The 19,807-nt window shown below is 47.2% G+C and overlaps 1 protein-coding gene and 1 long non-coding RNA gene across 2 annotated transcripts in view; both read right to left on the bottom strand.

Moving 5' to 3' along the window:
* Positions 1-19,807, bottom strand: part of LOC120981392 — a 643,721-nt gene that overhangs the window by 220,046 nt on the left and 403,868 nt on the right. The window lies entirely within an intron of this gene.
* The window catches only part of TDRD9 (tudor domain containing 9), a 147,551-nt gene that overhangs the window by 19,563 nt on the left and 108,181 nt on the right, over positions 1-19,807 (bottom strand). Inside the window, exons 27-32 of the mRNA XM_040410868.1 lie at positions 19,038-19,250; positions 17,537-17,626; positions 16,666-16,926; positions 2,910-3,062; positions 1,575-1,645; positions 1,341-1,450 (exon numbers count right to left, since the gene is read on the bottom strand). Coding sequence (XP_040266802.1) covers positions 1,341-1,450; positions 1,575-1,645; positions 2,910-3,062; positions 16,666-16,926; positions 17,537-17,626; positions 19,038-19,250 — 898 coding nt within the window. The remainder of the gene's footprint in view (positions 1-1,340; positions 1,451-1,574; positions 1,646-2,909; positions 3,063-16,665; positions 16,927-17,536; positions 17,627-19,037; positions 19,251-19,807) is intronic.

Genomic DNA, 19,807 nt, shown 5'->3' with positions numbered 1-19,807 from the left:
TCTGGCGTGGACGGATAAGAAACTAATCCTGGCAGAAAACCGGCAGAACTAGATTTTCAATATGATGATTGATATCTAGAAAAAGCGCTTCCACCAAACTAATACCAGATCTACTGGCCATAGTCTGGTAACACATGGATAGCAGAAATCAGCTGGAGTAATTAAACCAACCACATGGAGCAGTGAGAAACGCCCAGTGCAGACGCATCCAGATTCTGCCCTTGATTCAATCAGAGTGAGACCTGGGAACCACGGTCGGCTCTGGACAACTGCGGTTAACAGCGAAAACGGACCATAGAGTCAAGACATACTAGCAAGGTACCTCCTTATATCATACGTGAGGTAAGCCTTCTTACAGCCACGCTACAGATCGGAATATACCATCAAGCGTGAGTACTACTACAAGGTGCAGCGATTGTTAAATAATTGACATTTTATTTTCTCTGCATTTTCTCTGGTTGATTATGGAGAGCATTTAACACTGACCAGACCATTGGAACAAAATAGCTATACCCGGAGGTATTAGCTACAGTTGTGGAGTAGCCACTACAAAATCTTGTTGAATACGGGCAGCATATGCACTTTAAATAGTGATTGACTATCACCTATTCATATACAGCAACATTGCACAATCTAAAATTACTTTTTTGTCTCTTTTTTCACGGAAAAGTGATCACCAGCATCTTATAATTTTTATTTATTTCTATTATACCTCCTTTTCCTGGTTTTATTTGTATTATATTGCACTTGGATTATTGCATTATATTGCACTTCACGTTTATATATTTCTTTGTGTAACACATCACTTGGGGATTATTTGCAGGTGCCTATTACCCGCCCGACTTATTCAACCATTGTAACCGGAGATTGTTCTGGTGGCAGCTTATTACTAGTTTTATCTACCCCATCTATAGCGGCTATTAGAATTAATATAAGATTGTTCATATTTTGTTTGTAGGCCTATTTTAGATATTGGATTCATTGATTGTATTTTATGATATTGCTATTATTTGTTTTACTCTGATTAAATATTATGAACAAATTACTCGGTGGTTCTGGATATTAGAGTGCCCATCTACTATTGTTATAATATTTTGGTGCTTTGAGTGCGACATCAGATAGGTGCACCTGACCATCTCAAACCAGGAGGCAGAGCCGTCCTTTATCTTGATTTTATTGACTAGTCTGAAAAAGGTCTTTTGGGTGACACTCCATCAGTTGGATCCATGGTTTTCTCATGGGAGAGAACTGATCGGCACCGACGTGCCAACAAAAATCTAATATTTCTAACCAGATTTAGAAATTGCCTACTAAGGAACAAAGATTTAAAAAAATTGTACCGGTTGCGTTGACAGACAACGACGCAGCGACAAACATTCTCTGGTGAGTTGCTTCTGGAGTATCATTGACCACTATTGAGTTAATACTTTCTTTTTCAATCCACACTGATCTAAGAAAGTAACAAGAGATTACAATAAATAGAAGAGTGGACTCCGTCTGTAAATATCTATGATAACAATGCACACAATACTTCAAAGGATGTCAGCAGATCATAAAAAAGTGAAATTTCTTACCTGAATTTGGACACTCTCAGCATACTGTGAAACTGGACTTCATAGGGGTGGAAAAGGCCATGAAGAATAACCTGAAACAGAATCACTGGAGGTTACCTGTATCAGTTTTAAGAGCTTGTTTTTGGTGGGCTGAGTATTTCTTAGTAGCTCCATCTTATGGTACAAATAAAAGTATCAACATTTTTGTGATGGGAATGGGGGGAAAAAACGCAATTTCACAATTTTTTTTTTACAGGGCTCACCGTATAAATAAGCATTTCCTTTATGTCACAGGTCACAAATATGATAGCTTTACTTTTGCTCTTTACAAGCAGAACATAAATGTCTCCACAGTTATTTCTGCCGCAGATTTGCAGTTTGAACTAGCACAGGTCCGCATGCGGATGAGCCCTATTCTTTAATCCTCAAGAGGCTAACCCACTGTGGTCTATACATGGAAACCACATCAAGAAGTGACATGTCACTTGTGCTTTTCAAATCCAATCGGGAAAAAAAAAATATGAATGGCAACATAGATTACCTCTGAAAACAATGGGAAAAAAACACATGAAATTTCCACCTCGTGGGCCTACCCATTAGGTGAGGTAATACGTGTTGGTCATCGTGACATCTTATTGCAGTTTACTGGGTAAAGAAATAATGAAAACACGAGGCATCTTATACTACATGGTGCACCGAAGTTTAAGGGGGGTCTTTCACCTAAACTGACCATTATAGAACACTAACACCATGATCTGCATTATAGTCCCCATATTGGAATGCTACTTACCGTGCAGCTGTCAGTCGCTTATTTTTTGCTAAAAAACACTTTTATTTAATATGTTAATTAGGTTCTGAAAGTGCCCAGGGGCGGCGTTGAAGTGGCCGGTGCCCAGGCCCTCGTCGCTTTTCATATGAAACCCCTCCCCTTTCGCCCCTCTGGCTGGCACATGCGCATTAAACTCTTGTGCCTCTGCCCATAATGGGGAATAAAGTGCGCAGGCGCGGCAAATCTTGTGAACGGCGCTGGCGCTGGATTTCTGAAGAACCTAGGGCGGGCCAGAGGGGTGAAAGGGGAGGGGTTTCATATGAAAAGCGACGAGGGCCTGGGCACCGGCCACTTGAACGCCGCCCCTGGGCACTTTCAGAACCTAATTAACATATTGAATACAAGTGTTTTTTAGCAAAAATAAGCGACGGACAGCTGTACGGTAAGTAGCATTCCAATATGGGGACTATAATGCAGATCATGGTGTTAGTGTTCTATAATGGTCAGTTTAGGTGAAAGACTCCCTTTAAGTGGTAAATCCATGTTCCAGGGAAGGCCACTTACAGAGTACATGCAGCTTTTCTCACCTTACTGTTTGGATTACCAAACTGATTGTTCTGATAGCTTTCCAGCAGGCTGTCAATCAGGTCTTTCTCGTCCTTTTTCATGAAGCCTTGTGCATGTACCGCCTCACTTGTGTTACTGCCTGAGAACAGTTCCATCAGTACGCCATTGCTTTGCTGGACAAAAAAAAGGATGTGAAATATGGCAATTATGAGAAAATGATGCGGTAGGATTATTTTAAACATAATAAAATCTTGGATATACCTAGGGTGCAATATTTGGTATAAAATCTAGATGGCTACAGAGGAGACGTCATGCATCTAGACAGAGAAACTGTCTAGACTATTGCAGACAACATGGTAAGATCCTTGTTTAGGGATCTTACAAAATTCTACCATGACAAAAACAATGGTCACATTAAACGGAGATGCCTTTTAATCACTTCTTACAATGCAATCTACACAATCTTCCCCTTATTACCAAACTGCACAGGTAGCAGTGACAGGTAGCTGTACCGCAAACACATCAGAAAAACCATGGCACAGGCCACAATACGTTAAAGCGGTCTGCTGGTCAGATGGCTGTTAGATTGGTGGGGGTTTGACTGCTGAGATCCCCACAAATTACGACAATAGGGGCCCTGTTCCCCCAAAATGAATGAAGCGGCAGGTCAAACGTGTGTCTGAGATAGCCGAGTACAGTGTGTATGCTCCAAATGCCACTCCACTGACTTCACAAGAAGGGGGCCCACATTTTCGGTGGGGATCCAAGCAGTCGGACCCCCACCAATCTAACAGTTATATAACCCATCCTATGGATAGGGGATGACGTCATTTAACCCGAATACCCCTTTAAACCATTTTCATACACACTATTTGGGTATTCTGAGTTAGTGAGGAGTGCTCTGTTCAGCATCTTCATCTCTTACAGAGTAGAGAGCAGGTACAAGCAGCGTCTCTGGCTCTGAAGGATCTGTCCTGTATTACACAGACAACCAAATGATTCAAAATACCATTTTTTAATACTTCGTTTCCCCTGCGGAGGCGCTGCAAGGAAAGTGAACTCTTACTGCCTGATCCTCCCTGATTGATGGGGATCCCAGCAGGCAAACACTTTGTGATCAGCTAGTAGTCACAGAAATGGTGACAGTGAGCATCACCATTCTGAAACGCATAATATACAGTGAAACCACATACACATATATGCCATTTGTATAAAAAAAAAAAAAACACTATTGATTCTATATGGTTTTACCAGTCAGAGTGCCAATGACGCAGTTCTCGCTTACCACTCCTTTGTAAATTTAACATTCAGTTTATATCTACTTTTTGGGTTGTAAACCGGACACCACTGCAGGGTAAGGCTGTCACTTTTGCAAGAAAAAATTAACAATTATTTCATGTGTGAATACAGCCTAATAGCAAATTGTAGAAAGGTTTGCTTCTAATAAACCGGTACCCGAGTATGGTAATGCCAGTTTATTAGTCATACCTGAAGTACCAGAAGCAATTCCTGTTCTGTCAGAGGAAGAACAGAACAATATCATTGACCGCTGGTCACATACTGGTGCCAGATCCATAGGAGCCATTACTAAATAAAGTAGATCACGCTGTAACTCTGACATTTTCCAGCTCGCCTAATTCCTCCAGTGTCCTTCTAGCTATACGCTCATCATGGCCTCTGTGCTGACTGTATTGCAGTATGGTCTCATGTCTGGCAGATTTCAGACGACACCAAGTGGATGTGTTATGTGTACTTTGGATGCTGAAGTGAGAAGACTCAATCATCAGTAAAATATGAGATGAGCTGAGGAAACACGTTAGACCAGAGGTGCTAGCTGTCAGATGCGAACAGAAGAGTTCCCACAGTTCTTACATGCAAATCTAATTAAAAATGTATATTTTTCCTAAAACTCCAAATCAGGGTAAAGCCTGTTGCTTGGCTTTTCTGTGCATTGGGGACAGCAATGCAGGGCATCATCCATGCGGCTGCCGCATAAGGATCCAATCCCATTTAACTCTGTAGTACTTCCGTGGGGTTCCGTACCACGCCTTCCGGATTGCGAGTGAATGGGTCCGCATCTGTTATGCAGTGTGCACACGGCCAGTGGCCATATATTGCAGATCTGCTGTTTGCAGGCCTTGGCTGGCAGGATGCAGGGGAGCGAGGCTGCCCTGGTCCACCTTGTCTTCTGTGGGGGAGGCAGCAGTGCGGATGGCACTGGCGCAACTCGACCCTGGGAGAACAGGGAGGCGAGGCGACCACTGTTGTCCCATCTGAAAAAGAAGGAAAAAAAATAAACTAAAATAAAAAATCTTCAGGAGATTCCCTGCAGAGCAGGGAGGTCTTGCCTCCTATTGACACTAGAAAAAACTGAAGCTCTCTCTCCAGGCCGGAGGGGGTATAGCTGCCGGGGGAGGAGCTAACAGCTTTTACTAGTGTCAACACCTCCTAGAGGACATAGCTATACCACGGTCTCTGTGTCCCCCAATGAATATGGGCGAGAAAAGGTGATTCATAAGACAAGGCCACTTGTCACAGCAAGTTGCGATGCTCTGTGTGCTCTGACACTTTTCTACCATAGCCAGCATTAAAGGGGTTGTCTCATCATAGACAATGGGGGCATATCGCTAGGATATGCCCCCATTGTCTTATAGGTGCGGGTCCCACAGCTGGGACCCGCACCTATATTGAGAACGGAGCCCGCAAGGTGGTGGCTGGAGGACTCTGGTCCAGCCACCACCAAGCCGGCTCCCCATAGAAGTGAATGGGAGCGAACAGCTCATGCGCGGCCCCTGCTCTCATTTATTTCTATGGTGCTGACGTCAATAGCCGAGCTAGCGCTCGGCTATTTTCCTCGGGCCCATAAAAAATTAATGGAGGGCGGCTGCACATGCGCAGTTCGCCCTCCTTCACTTGCAGGGCTCCGTTCTCAATATAGGTGCGGGTCCCGCACCTATAAGACAATGCGGGCATATCCTAGCATATGCCCCCACTGTCCATCATGAGACAGCTCCTTTAACTTTTCAGCAATCTGCTCTACAGTAGCTCCTCTATAAGATCCGATGGGCTTGTCTTCACTTACCATAAACATCAATGAATCTTGGGCACCAATGACTGTTGCACCTTCACTGGTCGCCCTTTCGTGGACCACTGTTGGAAGGTACTAAACACTGCATACTAGGAACACCCAAGAAGACCTGCAGTCTTGGAGCTGATCTCACCCAGTTATTTAGCCATCACAACTTCACCTTTGTCAGAAATACTCAGATCCTTACACTTGCCCATTTTTACTGCTACCAAAACACATCAACTTGAAGAACTGACTGGCCACTTGCTGTCTGATATATCCCAACCCCTGTACACGAGACAACCAATGATATATACTTCACCAGTCACTGGTTATTGTGGATTGGTGTACGGGTGCCTTATACATAGCTTGGCCAATTTGGTAACCACATTCAGATTACCACTGACAGCTGCAGTTTTGCTGCAAGTAAAGGTGAAGCACATGGTATGTATGTACTTTACATGCATCGGCAAGCAAACTATGGCATATAGCGGGAATGCGAGTGCGGTTACAGCGGCTTGGCTGCACCGTGGTGGGGCACCATGAAGGCAGAATATGTGGTCAAAACAGCTGCATTTTCAGTCACCAACTCAGCAAAGAAGGTTGATTTCCAAGACACCGCAGATCTCAAGGAATGGCACTTGTCGACAGCAGTAGATTGTGATCTATAGGTAGACCCCACAGCAGGGACCAATAGATGTCAATATCTGGTTACCAGGCTGTTTTTCTAGATTCTACAAAGACGTGAGAAAGCTCATCACAAGCTGCATAAAAACACAGATCTCATGTAGAAAACTTCTAACCATTTCTGGTCTAGAGAGAAAAGAATTACAGTACACATTGTATATTTTTGCTATTAACCGCCTGTTCGTACAGAAGTCATTTATTCTTGCCTGAATATCTGAGAGAAAATCTTGGCTACTAAAGCAAATGCACAGAACAGATGTCTTGCCCGGGTAATTTTAGTAATGCCACAGGAATCTTCCTTCCGCTTTACAGTTGCCAATCTGTCCGATTTAATAAATACAAATGTCCAATCTCATGCCACAATGAATTTATATAGAAAGGCGATGATAATGACATCCAAAGAAATCAGAGTCTGTCGCTTCCTTGGGAATTCCCAATATTCTAGCTAGACTGTTCAAAGAATCTGCTTTGAAATGGCAATCCATAGAATATCAAAAGATAAAAATTATTTTAAAAGGTTTTCCAGTAAGATTTTATCCTAAGAGTAGACCTATATCTGTCGCGACACAAAAAACGAGATTTTTGTATAACTTACCAGTAAAATCTCTTTCTCGCTCTTCCTTGGGGGACACAGGAGACCTTGGTATAGCTCAGCTCCCTAGGAGGCGTGACACTAAGTGAAAACTGTTAAGCCCCTCCTCCAGCAGCTATACCCTCAGCCTGGAGAGAGAGACTGCCAGTTGCGTGTCCAAGTAGTGAGAAAAGGCAATGACCAACAATGTGGAACCAACCAGCCAACTACCCAACGGGATAAACAAAGTCTGTAACCGTGTAGAAAAATCTAATGAATGGGTGGGTGCTGTGTCCCCCAAGGAAGAGCAAGAAAGAGATTTTACTGGTAAGTTATACAAAAATCTTGTTTTCTTGCCCATTTTCCTTGGGGGACACAGGAGACCTTGGGACGTCCGAGAGCAGTCCAAGAGGGGAGGGACCACAGCTCCAAGGTGAAGCACCCGAAGGCAAGAAGGAACAGCCGCCTGCAAAAACCAGGCAGCCCAAGGCAGCATCCGCCGATGCATGAGTAAGCACCCTGTAGAACTTGGTAAAGGCATGCAAGAAAGACCAGTGGCCGCCGTGCACAGATTTTCGGCCGAAGCCCGATGTCTCTGGGCCCAAGAGGCACCGACCGCTCTGGTGGAATGAGCGGCGACACCGAAAGGCGGAACCTTGTGCCTGGTGCGGTAACCTCAGCAATAGCCAATTGATGAAGCGGGCGAAAGCCACCTTGGAGGCCAGCAACACTATGCGCGGACCTTCCGTTACCACAAAAAGAGTCCGAGCGCCGAAAGGAGCCGGTGTTCTCCAAGTAAATCTTCAAGGCCCGAACAACGTCCAAGCAGCGCAGTGTCCGTTCCCAGAGGTGGTAAGAGCGATGGCCTCGTCAAGAAGAAAGGCAGATACCACCGTCAGAAGGAAGGAAGGGACGGGATGGAGAACATCCTTGTCGTGGGGAAGGACAGAAAGGCTCGGAACAAGAAAAAAGGCCGCTAATTGAGACATGATGGCCACAAGGAACAGGACCCACAGGACAGAAGGCGTAGAGAGATCTTCTGTAACGGCTCGAAGGGGGAAGCTTGGAGCGCCGAGAGTACAGTATTTAGTTCGCAGGGCGGTACCAGGGGACGGTACAGAGGAACCAATGAGCCACCCCGTGGATGAAGGTCTTGACAGGCCCGAGAGGGGCCAGGGGATGCCGGAGGAGGATGGATAGCGCCGACACTTGACCCTTCAAGGAACAGAGTCCCAGTCCCAGGTCCAGGCCGGACTGGAGAAAGGACCGAACCGCGGGGAGAGAAAGGCGGAGTGGGGGAACGCCCAGCTTCCCACAGAACCGCAGGTAAGATCTCCAAGTCCGATAATAGATCCTGGACGAAGCACGGCCGAGAGCGAAAACCAGCGTGCCCGCTGGAAATCGCCTAGGCAAGCGAGAAGAAAAAAATAATTAAAAAAAGGCGCAGACCAGTAGCACGGGCAGAAGAGTCCGCCGAAGCTGGTCCATCGGCCCACGAGCAACTTCGTCCCGTAGCCACCCGGAGTAGGGGAGCAGAAGAGCGGACGGAAGGAACCAAAGGGGTCTGTCCAGTAGCACACAGATGCCAGGACAAGTCAGGCTAAAGTCCATGTCGATAGTGCCACCGGAGGAAAGGGTTCTACCATTCCTGTGAGAGAGATTTAAGGACAATCATTGACCGAAGAGTAGTCCTCAAGCAGGGACAAAAGCAGGAAGGGATGAAGATGGCCTTGCTGTAGAACGCAATGCAGCTACCCCAGTACAACAGGAAGATGGTAGTCGCGGAATAAAAAACGTCAGGTAAGGCAGAAACAACTAACCTCGAGACGGATGAGGTATAATTGAGGGCACCATCACTACCTCAGACCCGAGCGAACGGATTACCAGTACAGGGAGTGAGAGGCTACGGTCTACCAGTTAAAGACGAATATGGCAAGGAATAGAAGGTAAGTGCCGGGAGCGCTACAGTTACCACTGTAGATACCCAGATTCAAGCCTTGGGGTCAACTTACCGAGAAGGTAAGTTTACAGCAGGACCCCCGCCTAGAACGGAAAAACACAATCTGTCACCTAAGCGTGAGGACAGAACGCGGTAGGCACGGTAAGTGGGCACACGGCCAGTACAGCTAGTGTGAACGAGGGAGACGGTCCGAGGTCACAACAGGAACTCCGGAACCATCCAAGTCAACAACCATACTCTCCCGAGGAGAGGGCTGTGAAGGAACAGCCTCTGAAGCCTGACCAGGGCAGAAGCCACATCGGAGGGATATGCCCTGAGCAGGACCCAAAACAGAGCCGGCGAGAAGAAGCAGCCGAGGCAGACGCCGGCATAACCCCTCCAACCGAAGGGAGGAGTGGGTAACAGGGTAGTCAGAGTAGGACAGCTCAAAGGCAGAACACCCGATACTCTGTGTGTCGCCCTGCTCACCGCCTCGCAGAAGGCGAACACCCTGAAGAACCCAAGGTGGAGGTCCCCCGGACCTGGCATAACGGAAGCACCCAAGAGAAGTTGGGTGACCCTCCAAAGGAAAGCGGCCCGAACCTGGCAGCAGAGCGGCACTAAAGTGCAGAGGGCGCCCATAGGAAGGACTCATACCACACCACATCCGAAGAGGAGGGAATGGTAGTAGGTGAGTGAACCGTAGTCCCGCCAGAGTCAGCGTAGAATTCGAAGGGCGCTGCAGACAGCCCTCTCGTCCATGAGACCGCTTGCGCAGGGAAGCAAAGCAGCAGGAGGACGAAATGGGTACGCATCCAGGAGCCATGAACACTCCACAGGTGGAAGGGCCAACGAGCATGGTGGATACTGCCACAAGCTGAACCGCAAAATACTGTCCAAACCAAGAATGAGCACCGCCTAGCTCGGTGCAGGCAGAGAGCAAGTAGACCACGTCCGGACCAGGTGGAAGCAGAATGATCTCTTCGGAGAAGAGTGTAAGGCGTGCGGCTAGCATCGTATCCCAAGAGAAACATGTATGTCGCGGGAGGAAGGGGGACATACGTACGGTCAGCCCCGTAAGCAGTGAGAATGCCAACCCACCTACGGGAGGAGAAGGCATATACGGCCCATACAATGAACAGAGCGCGCATGAATATTCACCCACTGTAAATATTCACTCTGGGAAGGGGGCCATCGACAGAGCCCCACAGTATCTACAGAAGTGCAATATGCCGCCTGGAAGAGAGTCATGCAAAAGACTAGTACAGTATGCGATGGAACACAAGCAGTCCGTCTAGAAAAGGGTGATATGTACCTGGCAAACACTGCATTCGGCAAGAGTGTAAAGGCCCGCCTAAGAAGGTGGTGATGCCCAAGACCAGTACTGACTTCAGAGAAGTAGGGCATACCATATTCCGCCCAGAAGGGGGTCATGCACAGGGAAGGGGGCATGTACTTTGACCAGCGCCGTGTCCGGGGAGCGCAACATGCCGCCTATGGAAGGGGGACATGCACATGGCCAGCTCTACCGAGATCAGGCTGCAGCGTCCAGCGCAGCCAACAAGAATTCCATAGCATACTTTTTTAAAGACACAGCCTCAGTGAGAGGTAGGAAGGGGCCACTATACAGGCCCATGAGGAAGGCCCGGATCTCAGAGGGCCTCCTCTATACGGGAGCCGGCCCATGGAGATGGCCGGTACCTAAGGGGTTAACTGGGATCCGGCCTTGGGGGCGGTGCAGCGATCCCCTGGGGGAGGAGGAACCTCCAGGTGGGAAGAATTCGCGCCTGGGAGAAGTTCCCTCCCCCTGCAATTAAATTTGCAGCGCCCGTACATGTACATGCCGGCCGCGGCCGGAAGAGGCAGAGCGGCTATACCTACCATGGAGGTAGCGGGCAGGAGAAGGGGGGGGGGGGGGGGCTGGGAGCATGGATTGCAGCCCTTGCGACAACCCAGGAGCCAGCCTGCCCGAGTATGCCCCCTGTTATCAGCCATTTCAGGGGAAAGGATGATTGTAGGACAAGAGACACCCCAAGAGCCAGCCTGCCTGAGTATGGGGGTCAGTCACGCAGGAGAAGCCACTCTCTCACCATCAGCCGTCTTCACCCTCGGTCCGTTCCAGCAGGGTCGCCCCTTCAGCTACTTGCACCGTAGTGGCAGGATGCTGGAAGAGAGACTTGGCATGCGGGCGACCCTTGCGCTGGTGGGATGCAGGGGAGCTAGGCTGCCCTGGTCCACCTTGCTTTCTGTGGGGGAGGCAGCAGTGCGGATGACCGGCACTGGCGCAGCTCGACCCCGGGAGAACAGAGAGGTCTGTGCGTGTCTGTTGTCCCTGAAGAGAAGAACAAATCCAGAGAAAAAATAAAATAAAAAATTATAAAGGAGAGAAAACAGCCCTACAGAGCAGGGAGTGTCTTGCCTCCTTGGACACTAAGCAAAAACTGGCAGTCTCTCTCTCCAGGCTGAGGGTATAGCTGCTGGAGGAGGGGCTTAACAGTTTTCACTTAGTGTCACGCCTCCTAAGGAGATGAGCTATACCAAGGTCTTCTGTGTCCCCCAAGGAAAATGGGCGAGAAATATGTGCATGTCTGGATATTTTGCGACTGTCATATCGCAGTCGTAGCAGGTCACATTGCGACACCATTGCCAATGATTGCACGAAATGTCGCCGCACTCTTAAGCATAGTGGTCAGAAGGTGTAAAATAATCAGCACTCACCTCTATCGCTCCACCCATCTCTGCGCCGGGCCCAGCTTGACACACTGGAAATGCTTGGAAAGGCCCATTCAGCCAATCACTTGCCATCATGGTGATCTTCCTTCACCAGTGATTGGCTGAATTGGCCTTTCCTGAGATTTCATACTGGTAAAACCCATTATGTGTCAAGTATGTTTTTTTTCTGGCAATTAATACCAGATACTGAAGCAAAATATTTTTTCTAAACTGTTCATGTTTCCTATTAGTAGATTTTTTCAATTCTATTTTCTGTACACGATTATGTGGGCAGTAATCCTGTATGAGCTGTTGTTTACGGCACATAGAGATATGCTTTACATTAGCCATAGACATAATAGACCGGAAGTGACCTCTATGGGAGCGTTCTATAGACATGCTTTGTGACCTGTGCAGAGGTCATTCTGCAGGGAAGGGGAGGATATAAGATATATGGAGCATCATCTATTATCCTCCACTATCTACCTCTCGATCTACTGTACTTTTTCTACATACCTACCTCCCTCTCTCTCTAGCCATCTCTCTTTCACTCCATATAGGTGTTACCTGTTACTGTAATCCTGCCTGTGATAATGAGATGACTATCAGAAAATGATCTCCACAGAACAGGAAGTGTCAGCATGTTATTGGCCAATGTGAAAACTGCAGAATTAGTTTATTTTATTTTTTTAATATGGTGATATAGGGAAAAAATTTAAAAAAAAAAACAAAACACTCAACAATTCTAAGTAAATTCTGTTAAAAAAAAATATTTGGATTTAAACAGGTAATTTACTGATGTTTACTGATGACACAATTCTTTAGACTAGACGTCTTGTCCTTAGGACAGGTCAAAAATATCAAACCAACACTTGGAACCCTAACCAATTAACTGGTGTGTGGCACATCTTAGACCACACCCATTTGCTGTGAAGCTCAGCCCCCTTCTCACTAAGCCCCAATCCCTTTTTAAGCAAGTCTGAAAAAATGTGATATTTTTTTTCGCCTACCACTAGGAGGCGACACCAGATATAAAAAAGATTGGCTTAGCCCAGGTGGGCTATACCCTCTCCACAGACACTAGGCTAATCAGTTTGTACCAATAGCAGTAGGAGAGAGAAACAAAAGCAAAGAACCAACATGTCCTGGACCAGGGAAGGAAGAAGAACAGCAGCCCGGTGACAAAGAGAAATTAATGAAAAAGGGTGGGATCTGTGTCCCCCAATTAATTGAACGAGGAAAGGATTTTACGATAAGTACAAAAATCTAATTTTCTCGTTAATGTCATTGGGAGACTGCCAGGATCCCAAGGACAAGTGCCTGGGAAAAAAGGCCATATGCAAGAAAGAAACAAAGGGAACACCCAGCTCCACCAAAGGTGGTAAAAATAAAGACGCTAGAGAATAGGGAGCAGGGCTAGATGTCCTGCACCAGAACCGAGAGTTGAACAAGTGCGCACAAGAGAGCCAGAGGAAGGATCTGTAAGAACCAGGGCTCCCCCTGAAGAAGGAGAGCAGCACAACCGGAAGGCGTCTGTTGGTAATGGCCTAGCGCTCTGCATATAGACGGACGCTCCAGGAGGAGGATCTATAAGGGTCCATTCACACGTCCGTAAAATGGGTCCGGATCCATTCCGCAATTATACGGAACAGGTGCGGACCCATTCATTTTCAATGGGGCCGGAAGAGATGCGGACAGTACACAGTGTGCTGTCCGCATCCGCATTTCCAGAGCGCGGCCCCGAACTTCCGGTTCGCAGCTGCGGACAAAAATAGACATTTCTATTGGGGTGCCGGCCCGGTGTTTTGCGGATCCGAAAACCACAACGGACGTGTGAATAGACGTTAAGAGGACAGACCCAACAAAAAAAGCCATGGTTAATCAACAATCCTAAGTGTAGTGACTAGCATACTGTATAACACTGCCCCGGAAGGGGCAACTACAGCACCCTGGATTTTGTAAAAGAATCCTCAGACATCCATATGTCAGAAAAGGATGCAGAATTCACCAGGGAAAGCCTGACATGTAGAAACCAGCTACCAGCAGAGCACACTGACACCCCCAAGGAAGGGGGAAGAAACTGACAGGTGCAGACAACGGCCAGGTCCAAGCGAACGGCACTGCTGTCATGTAGCACAACTAATCAGAGAACATAAGGGGGTACCAAGAACGCCCGGACCATGGAAGAACTACGGGACCATGTCCGATACCAGAGCAAGCAGCGGAAAATTCCACCCACCAAGCAGGTGTGTGGTGCTCACTAGTCCTGTCACAGCCATATCAGAGAGGACATCCATCGATGACCCGAACACTGCAGTAGCGGCTGGTGTTCCCAATGCTGCGTATCCCTGCAGGATAGAGCATCCAGTGGTGATCCAGGTACTCTGCCAGGACTGGGCCGTGTAACGCTGTGAAAACAAAGCAGAGAGGCAGTAACAACAACGCGAGTACTCCATCCATGAAATGGGGTAACGCGGCTGTGCGGAATACAGTAGTACTTTATAGGGTTGACAAAGAACAAACCTAGCATGATAGCCAACCACCTGCCCATGGCAGAGGGAGTGTGGTTGTCTGGTGCATAACATGACTGAGAAGTCCTGTTAATGGGGTTGTCCGGGATCAGAGCTGAACCCGGACATACCCTTATTTTCACCCAGGCAGCCCCCCTGAGGCTAGCATCAGAGCATCTCATGGTCCGATGAGCTCCCTTGCCCTGCGCTAGATCGCGCAGGGCACGGGTTCTTTTGTTTTCAATAACACACTGCCGGGCGGAAACTTCCGCCCAGCAGTGTGTTCAGCGACGTCACCAGCTCTGATGGGCAGCTTAAGTGCTGCCCTAGCCGTTTTACTGGCTAGGGCAGCTCAAAATCCCGCCCGTCAGTGCGGGTGACGTCACCGGGCTTCCTGGCAGCCCCATGGAGAGCCCCAGTACGTCACCGGATCTCCAAAAAATGCCTTTGCCCTGCGCGATTCAGCGCAGGACAAAGGAGAGCATCGGAGCATGAACTGCTCCGATGCTCCTGTCAGGGGGGCTGCCGGGGTGAAAATGGAGGTATGTCCTGGTTCAGCTCTGAACCCGGACAACCCCTTTAAGTAGTGCGTCAAGCAATAAAGTAAAAATCATGCCTAGTGCAGGGGCAATGAGAAGACTTGATGCACTCAGAGGGCCTGGTTCAGGAGGTACTGCACCGGGTGTCAGATCTGAACAGGCCAGCCATATACTGGATCTAACAATTACAACTCTACTCTGGCGATGCTGCTGCATGAGGGCAGGGAAGAGTGCCATAATATCATCATAGCTGAGAATGGGCGCAGGCTACAGTGGAGGCGAGGGACCCACGTGGGGAGAAGGTGACCCCTGAACAGAGTTTACGGTAACCCGGCTGAGCCCAGGATCCAGTCACCGCATGCAGGCCAGCTAGGGCGATAGCACAGCAACCCCCAGCCACCGCAGGAGCAGATGCAACCCAGGGGGAGGAATGGAGGGCAAGGGGACCTGCCACATGAACCACCGAACAGGGGCCCAAAATAATACGTCCCACTAATAGCGCTACATGCGGGCTGGGGGCACCGTGAAGATGGAGAAAGCACCCTCTGGGAAGAAGTACATCTCGTCCTCCCATCGGAAATACCGTGCAGAGACCTCTAGAAGGCCATGAGGGAGGCAACACCCTTAGAAAAAAAAGGGAAGCCAGAAAATATGGCGGGAAAGAGTTTGGCCTAGTCCCGGCAGAAGTCGGGGGCTAGAGTAGATAGTGTAGCCGAAAATGAGGCACCACCAGCGGACTGATGCTGCAGGGTGCTGGAAAGCGGGGAAAAAAACCCTCCAAAAGGCTACAAAAAAGGGTAGGCACGAAAAGGGGTTCAAAGCGACCCCCATTGGTGAGAAAAATTACCCAATAGAATCCCTGGATGGCAGGGAAAAATTGGAAAACAGATGTGGCCTTGTCACAGCCGGAGCTGGGGACTGAAGTAGATGCCGCAGCCAAAAAAGAAGAACCCTTAGCGGACGGACACCGCGGGACCTGGGGAGGAGAGAAAGGAATGCCCTGAGGGGGGGGTCATAGCGACTCCCATATAGAGAGAAAATAAGCCACACAGAGATCCTGGATGCCAGGAAAAAGGAAGTGCGGCCTAGTCCAGGCATTAGAGTAATTAGGAGGCTGAGGAAGGGAAGGACGGCCAGGGGGGGACGGGGACCCGATGGAGTATGGATTGATGGGCGGGAAGGAGTCGCTAACCAGGGTAGGGAGCATACTCACAATCTGGCATCTTCAGGCGCCGCAGGGTCACCCCTTCAGTAAACTCGCCCTAGAGTGGGATTACCTACCGGTACTCCACTGCGGATGTAGTAATGGGGGACTGGGTGACCGGCGAAGGTACGTGCCTGCAGGGGGTGCTACTAAAGTGGACTTCTACGATGAAGACCCCCTGCTGTAGGATAAAACCTGCACCTGTAAAGTGAAGAGAAAAAAAGTAGCAGCAAGACCTACAGGAGAAGAGCAGGTCGTGTCTGCCTCCTAGGGACACTAGACTAAAACTGATTAGCCTAGTGTCTGTGGAGAGGATATAGCCCACCTGGGCGGAGCCAACCTTTTTCATATCTAGTGTCGCGAAAAGTGCAGAATCCCTAGTTGCGCCATACTGCAACAATTTGCGCCACATTTTAGAAAGAATTTACGTGCAGTCACGTTAGTAAATCTCAGCTTTGTAGACCTGCAACACGCCCCATTACCAGAGAGTGACTGCTGCAGTTTTGACTGGTGGTTCATAAAACATGTAATCATAAAAAATACTTACTTTTGATTCATAAGATTCCTCTGCGGGTTCTGCAAATCCCTCCGATATAAGGATGTCTCTTATACTGACTTCCTCAAGAGAATCACAACATCGATAGACATCAACATGCAGGATGCCGTGTACGATGGAGAAGACTTTAACCATAAGAGTGAAACCACTGACTAAGGAGTTAAACTTTACACTAGCTGCGCGACTCCACTGTTCTCCACAGATCAGCGACAGTGCAGACGGTCTCATTTCGCAGATCTTGAACTCCAAGGCCTAAATCAGAAATAAATATGATGGGTTTTTAATATATTGGCAGCAGCCAAAACATAGCACATATCGGTGAATAAATGATCCACTTTTCCCACTCAATCACGTCTGGAGTGCTGCCTTTTTTCAACAGATATGTAGGCAGGCAGACAAAAGAGATAGATACGAGATGAGGTCTTTTTAGACAGGACAATTTAGCAGGCGACTGTCAAGAAGGAAGCGTTCCTTCCCGGCAACCGCCTGCTTGTCAGAGGCCGCTACTATTACATGCAGAGATCTCCTCCACAGTATTGGGATGAGGGATCGCTAAGGCCATCGCTCGTCCTCATACAGACTCATTGTTTGCCAGCAGCAATTTCATTCAGGAACACTGCTCTTCTATTGTCAGCAAGTCAAACAGCAATCTGGAGAAGTGGAAAACCGCAGACTTTTTATACACGCAAACACACACTTAATGTCTGTGCAAAGAGCATATGTTCCCCTGAGGGATATCCAAAAGCATTTGCAAAATGCTTTAACCATTCAAGAGAAATGATCTCCGCATGACAGGTTATGAAGGCAGAGCTGACCAGAAAATATCAAGTTAAAAACAAGAAAAAAAAGCTAATCTCCTTGCCTGAAAAGGAAGATTCAGAAAATGGCTGGGAATTTCTCTCAAAAGATTCATTTCAACTTTTGACTGGTTACCGTAATCCACAAAGAAGACCTGAGAAAGATAAAAAAAATTATTTTAATATTTAAAAAAAAACTGCTGGTGTCCTTATATATTTCAAGAACAGTGAATAGCTTTGCAAATTTTGTATTCTACGGCTATTAAATCTGTCCAAATCCTGTCCAATTAATAGATACAAGTCTGGCAGCCCCACAGGGATGTAGTCAGCGCCCAACAGGCTTATCAGTTAGTTTCCAGGGCCCTCTGCGGTATAGGGCCCCACATTGTGATGATCGGTGAAGGTCCCAGGAATAGGACCGCTGCCAATCTATCTATCTAGGGATAGGGGATAACTTGAAATTGACGGAATACCCCGGTAAATTTTCAAATCCATACTAAAAAAGTGTTATAGTCATTTTGATAAGCTATATATATATATATATATTATATATATATATATATATATATATATATATATATATATATATATATATATATATATATATATATATATATATATAGTCTCGAAAGAGCTACGGCAGCTGCGTTGGCTGTGTGCTTTACTGTTTGAAGATCAACATTTTTTTTTTTACTTATGTTCCTATTTTTGTTTTTAACACACTTATCCCATGAGGTCATAAAAACTCTGGGCACCATTCATGCTTTTATTATTTATTTTAAATTTTGCAGTTTTCCACTTAAACTGCAGCATTCTGATACATACAGGAAAACCTTCATGTCCATTCAGCTGGACCCCGAGATTCTCTATTTGGAGCATATGGTGCTCTGAAAGGTAACCCCTTCAGCACTACATGGAGAACTATCACTTGACTTCACCAACTCAGCACTGTAGGATCAGTGAATCTGAGGTACACGTAACCCCAATACTGGGTCATCTGATCAAACAGAGGAATAAAGCAGCTTATCAATACCCACACATGCTAAAAACACAAACATCAACTAACATGTATACTCTACCATGTATAGTCCTCCAATTACCTAATATTGTGCTTACAGACATCCAAGGGCTCAATAACAAAAGCAGGAATGGGCCCTACCAACTACTGAGCTCACCAACAAATGTAAAAAGTCCAAACTGATGCTTCAGTGTAAAGCTCAGAGCAACTCTAAAACCTTACCTATTTTTAAGGAGAAATTCAGTAATAAAGAAAGTGGCGTTGATCCTCCATATATATCACATTTCGCGCCCATGATATGCCAAATCCCCTGCTTACTTTTAAACAGTACATGATACAACTCTTAAAGCCTGCAGACACCTCTAGGGGGAGCTAAGTGCATATGGATGTATACAGCTACTTTGATACTCAACGGGAGCTCTAAAAATTGCTATAAAGCAAACTCCCCCTAGTGGCAACTGCAGCCATGAAGCAGATTCATGCTCCATAGGTTGTACAAATACAGAACTAGGAGGTCATCAACCACCTGTTGCAGGTGTACAACTTACCACGGCGTCTCTTCCGGAAATGTACAGTATCTGAGCTCGGTAGTACTGGAGGCTGTCATAAATCTTAAATGGTGCCAAGCATACCAGATCCGGGTGAGGCCGTCTAGAGAGAGGCATCAGATCATGGCGATTGATTTCTGCAGCTAGTTGTCCAAGGAGATCATAATTTCTTTTATCAATACGATAACCCCAGAAATGGCCAACCTCAACCACCTACAAAGGAAAAAGAATACCGATAAGTAGAGACTTTAATATATACCCGATGCAAGGCACACTGACAATGCAATGTAAAAGCATTTTTACTAGTACTGGGCATCAAGCAGCACAATGAATTAACTATAAGGTGTGTCAGAATTCCCCAAGTTAGTACAAGTAAATGCCACTAATGCTCCTTTGAATAATTAGAGGGTAGCCAAATTTAACGCCCAGGTCCAGTTGATTGACTGTCGAGTTCTCCTCATCATCACGTAAATCCCGCGCCTGCGCCGTCCCGTTTAGTATTCAGCGCAGGCGCAGTGAGTGAAGGACGAGCTCCTGGTGCCGGAACAGTGAGGAAGCCGGCACCAGGAGCGCGTCCTTCACTCACTGCGCCTGCGCCGAATACTAAACGGGACGGCGCAGGATTTACATGACGATGAGAACTCGACAGTCAATCAACGGGACCTGGGCGTGCCAAAGGGTGAGTAGACCGAGCCTCTAGGTGCTGAAGCAACGTCCCAGTAGCACCTAGAGGCTCATTAGCATATTTTAAAAGTCTTTAATTTAAGAGA

The sequence above is a fragment of the Bufo bufo genome, chromosome 11 (assembly GCF_905171765.1).
Source record: "Bufo bufo chromosome 11, aBufBuf1.1, whole genome shotgun sequence".
In the NCBI taxonomy this organism is placed as follows: domain Eukaryota; kingdom Metazoa; phylum Chordata; class Amphibia; order Anura; family Bufonidae; genus Bufo; species Bufo bufo.
Note: the sequence above shows the minus strand (reverse complement) of the source record. Positions and strands in the feature narration are given on the sequence as shown.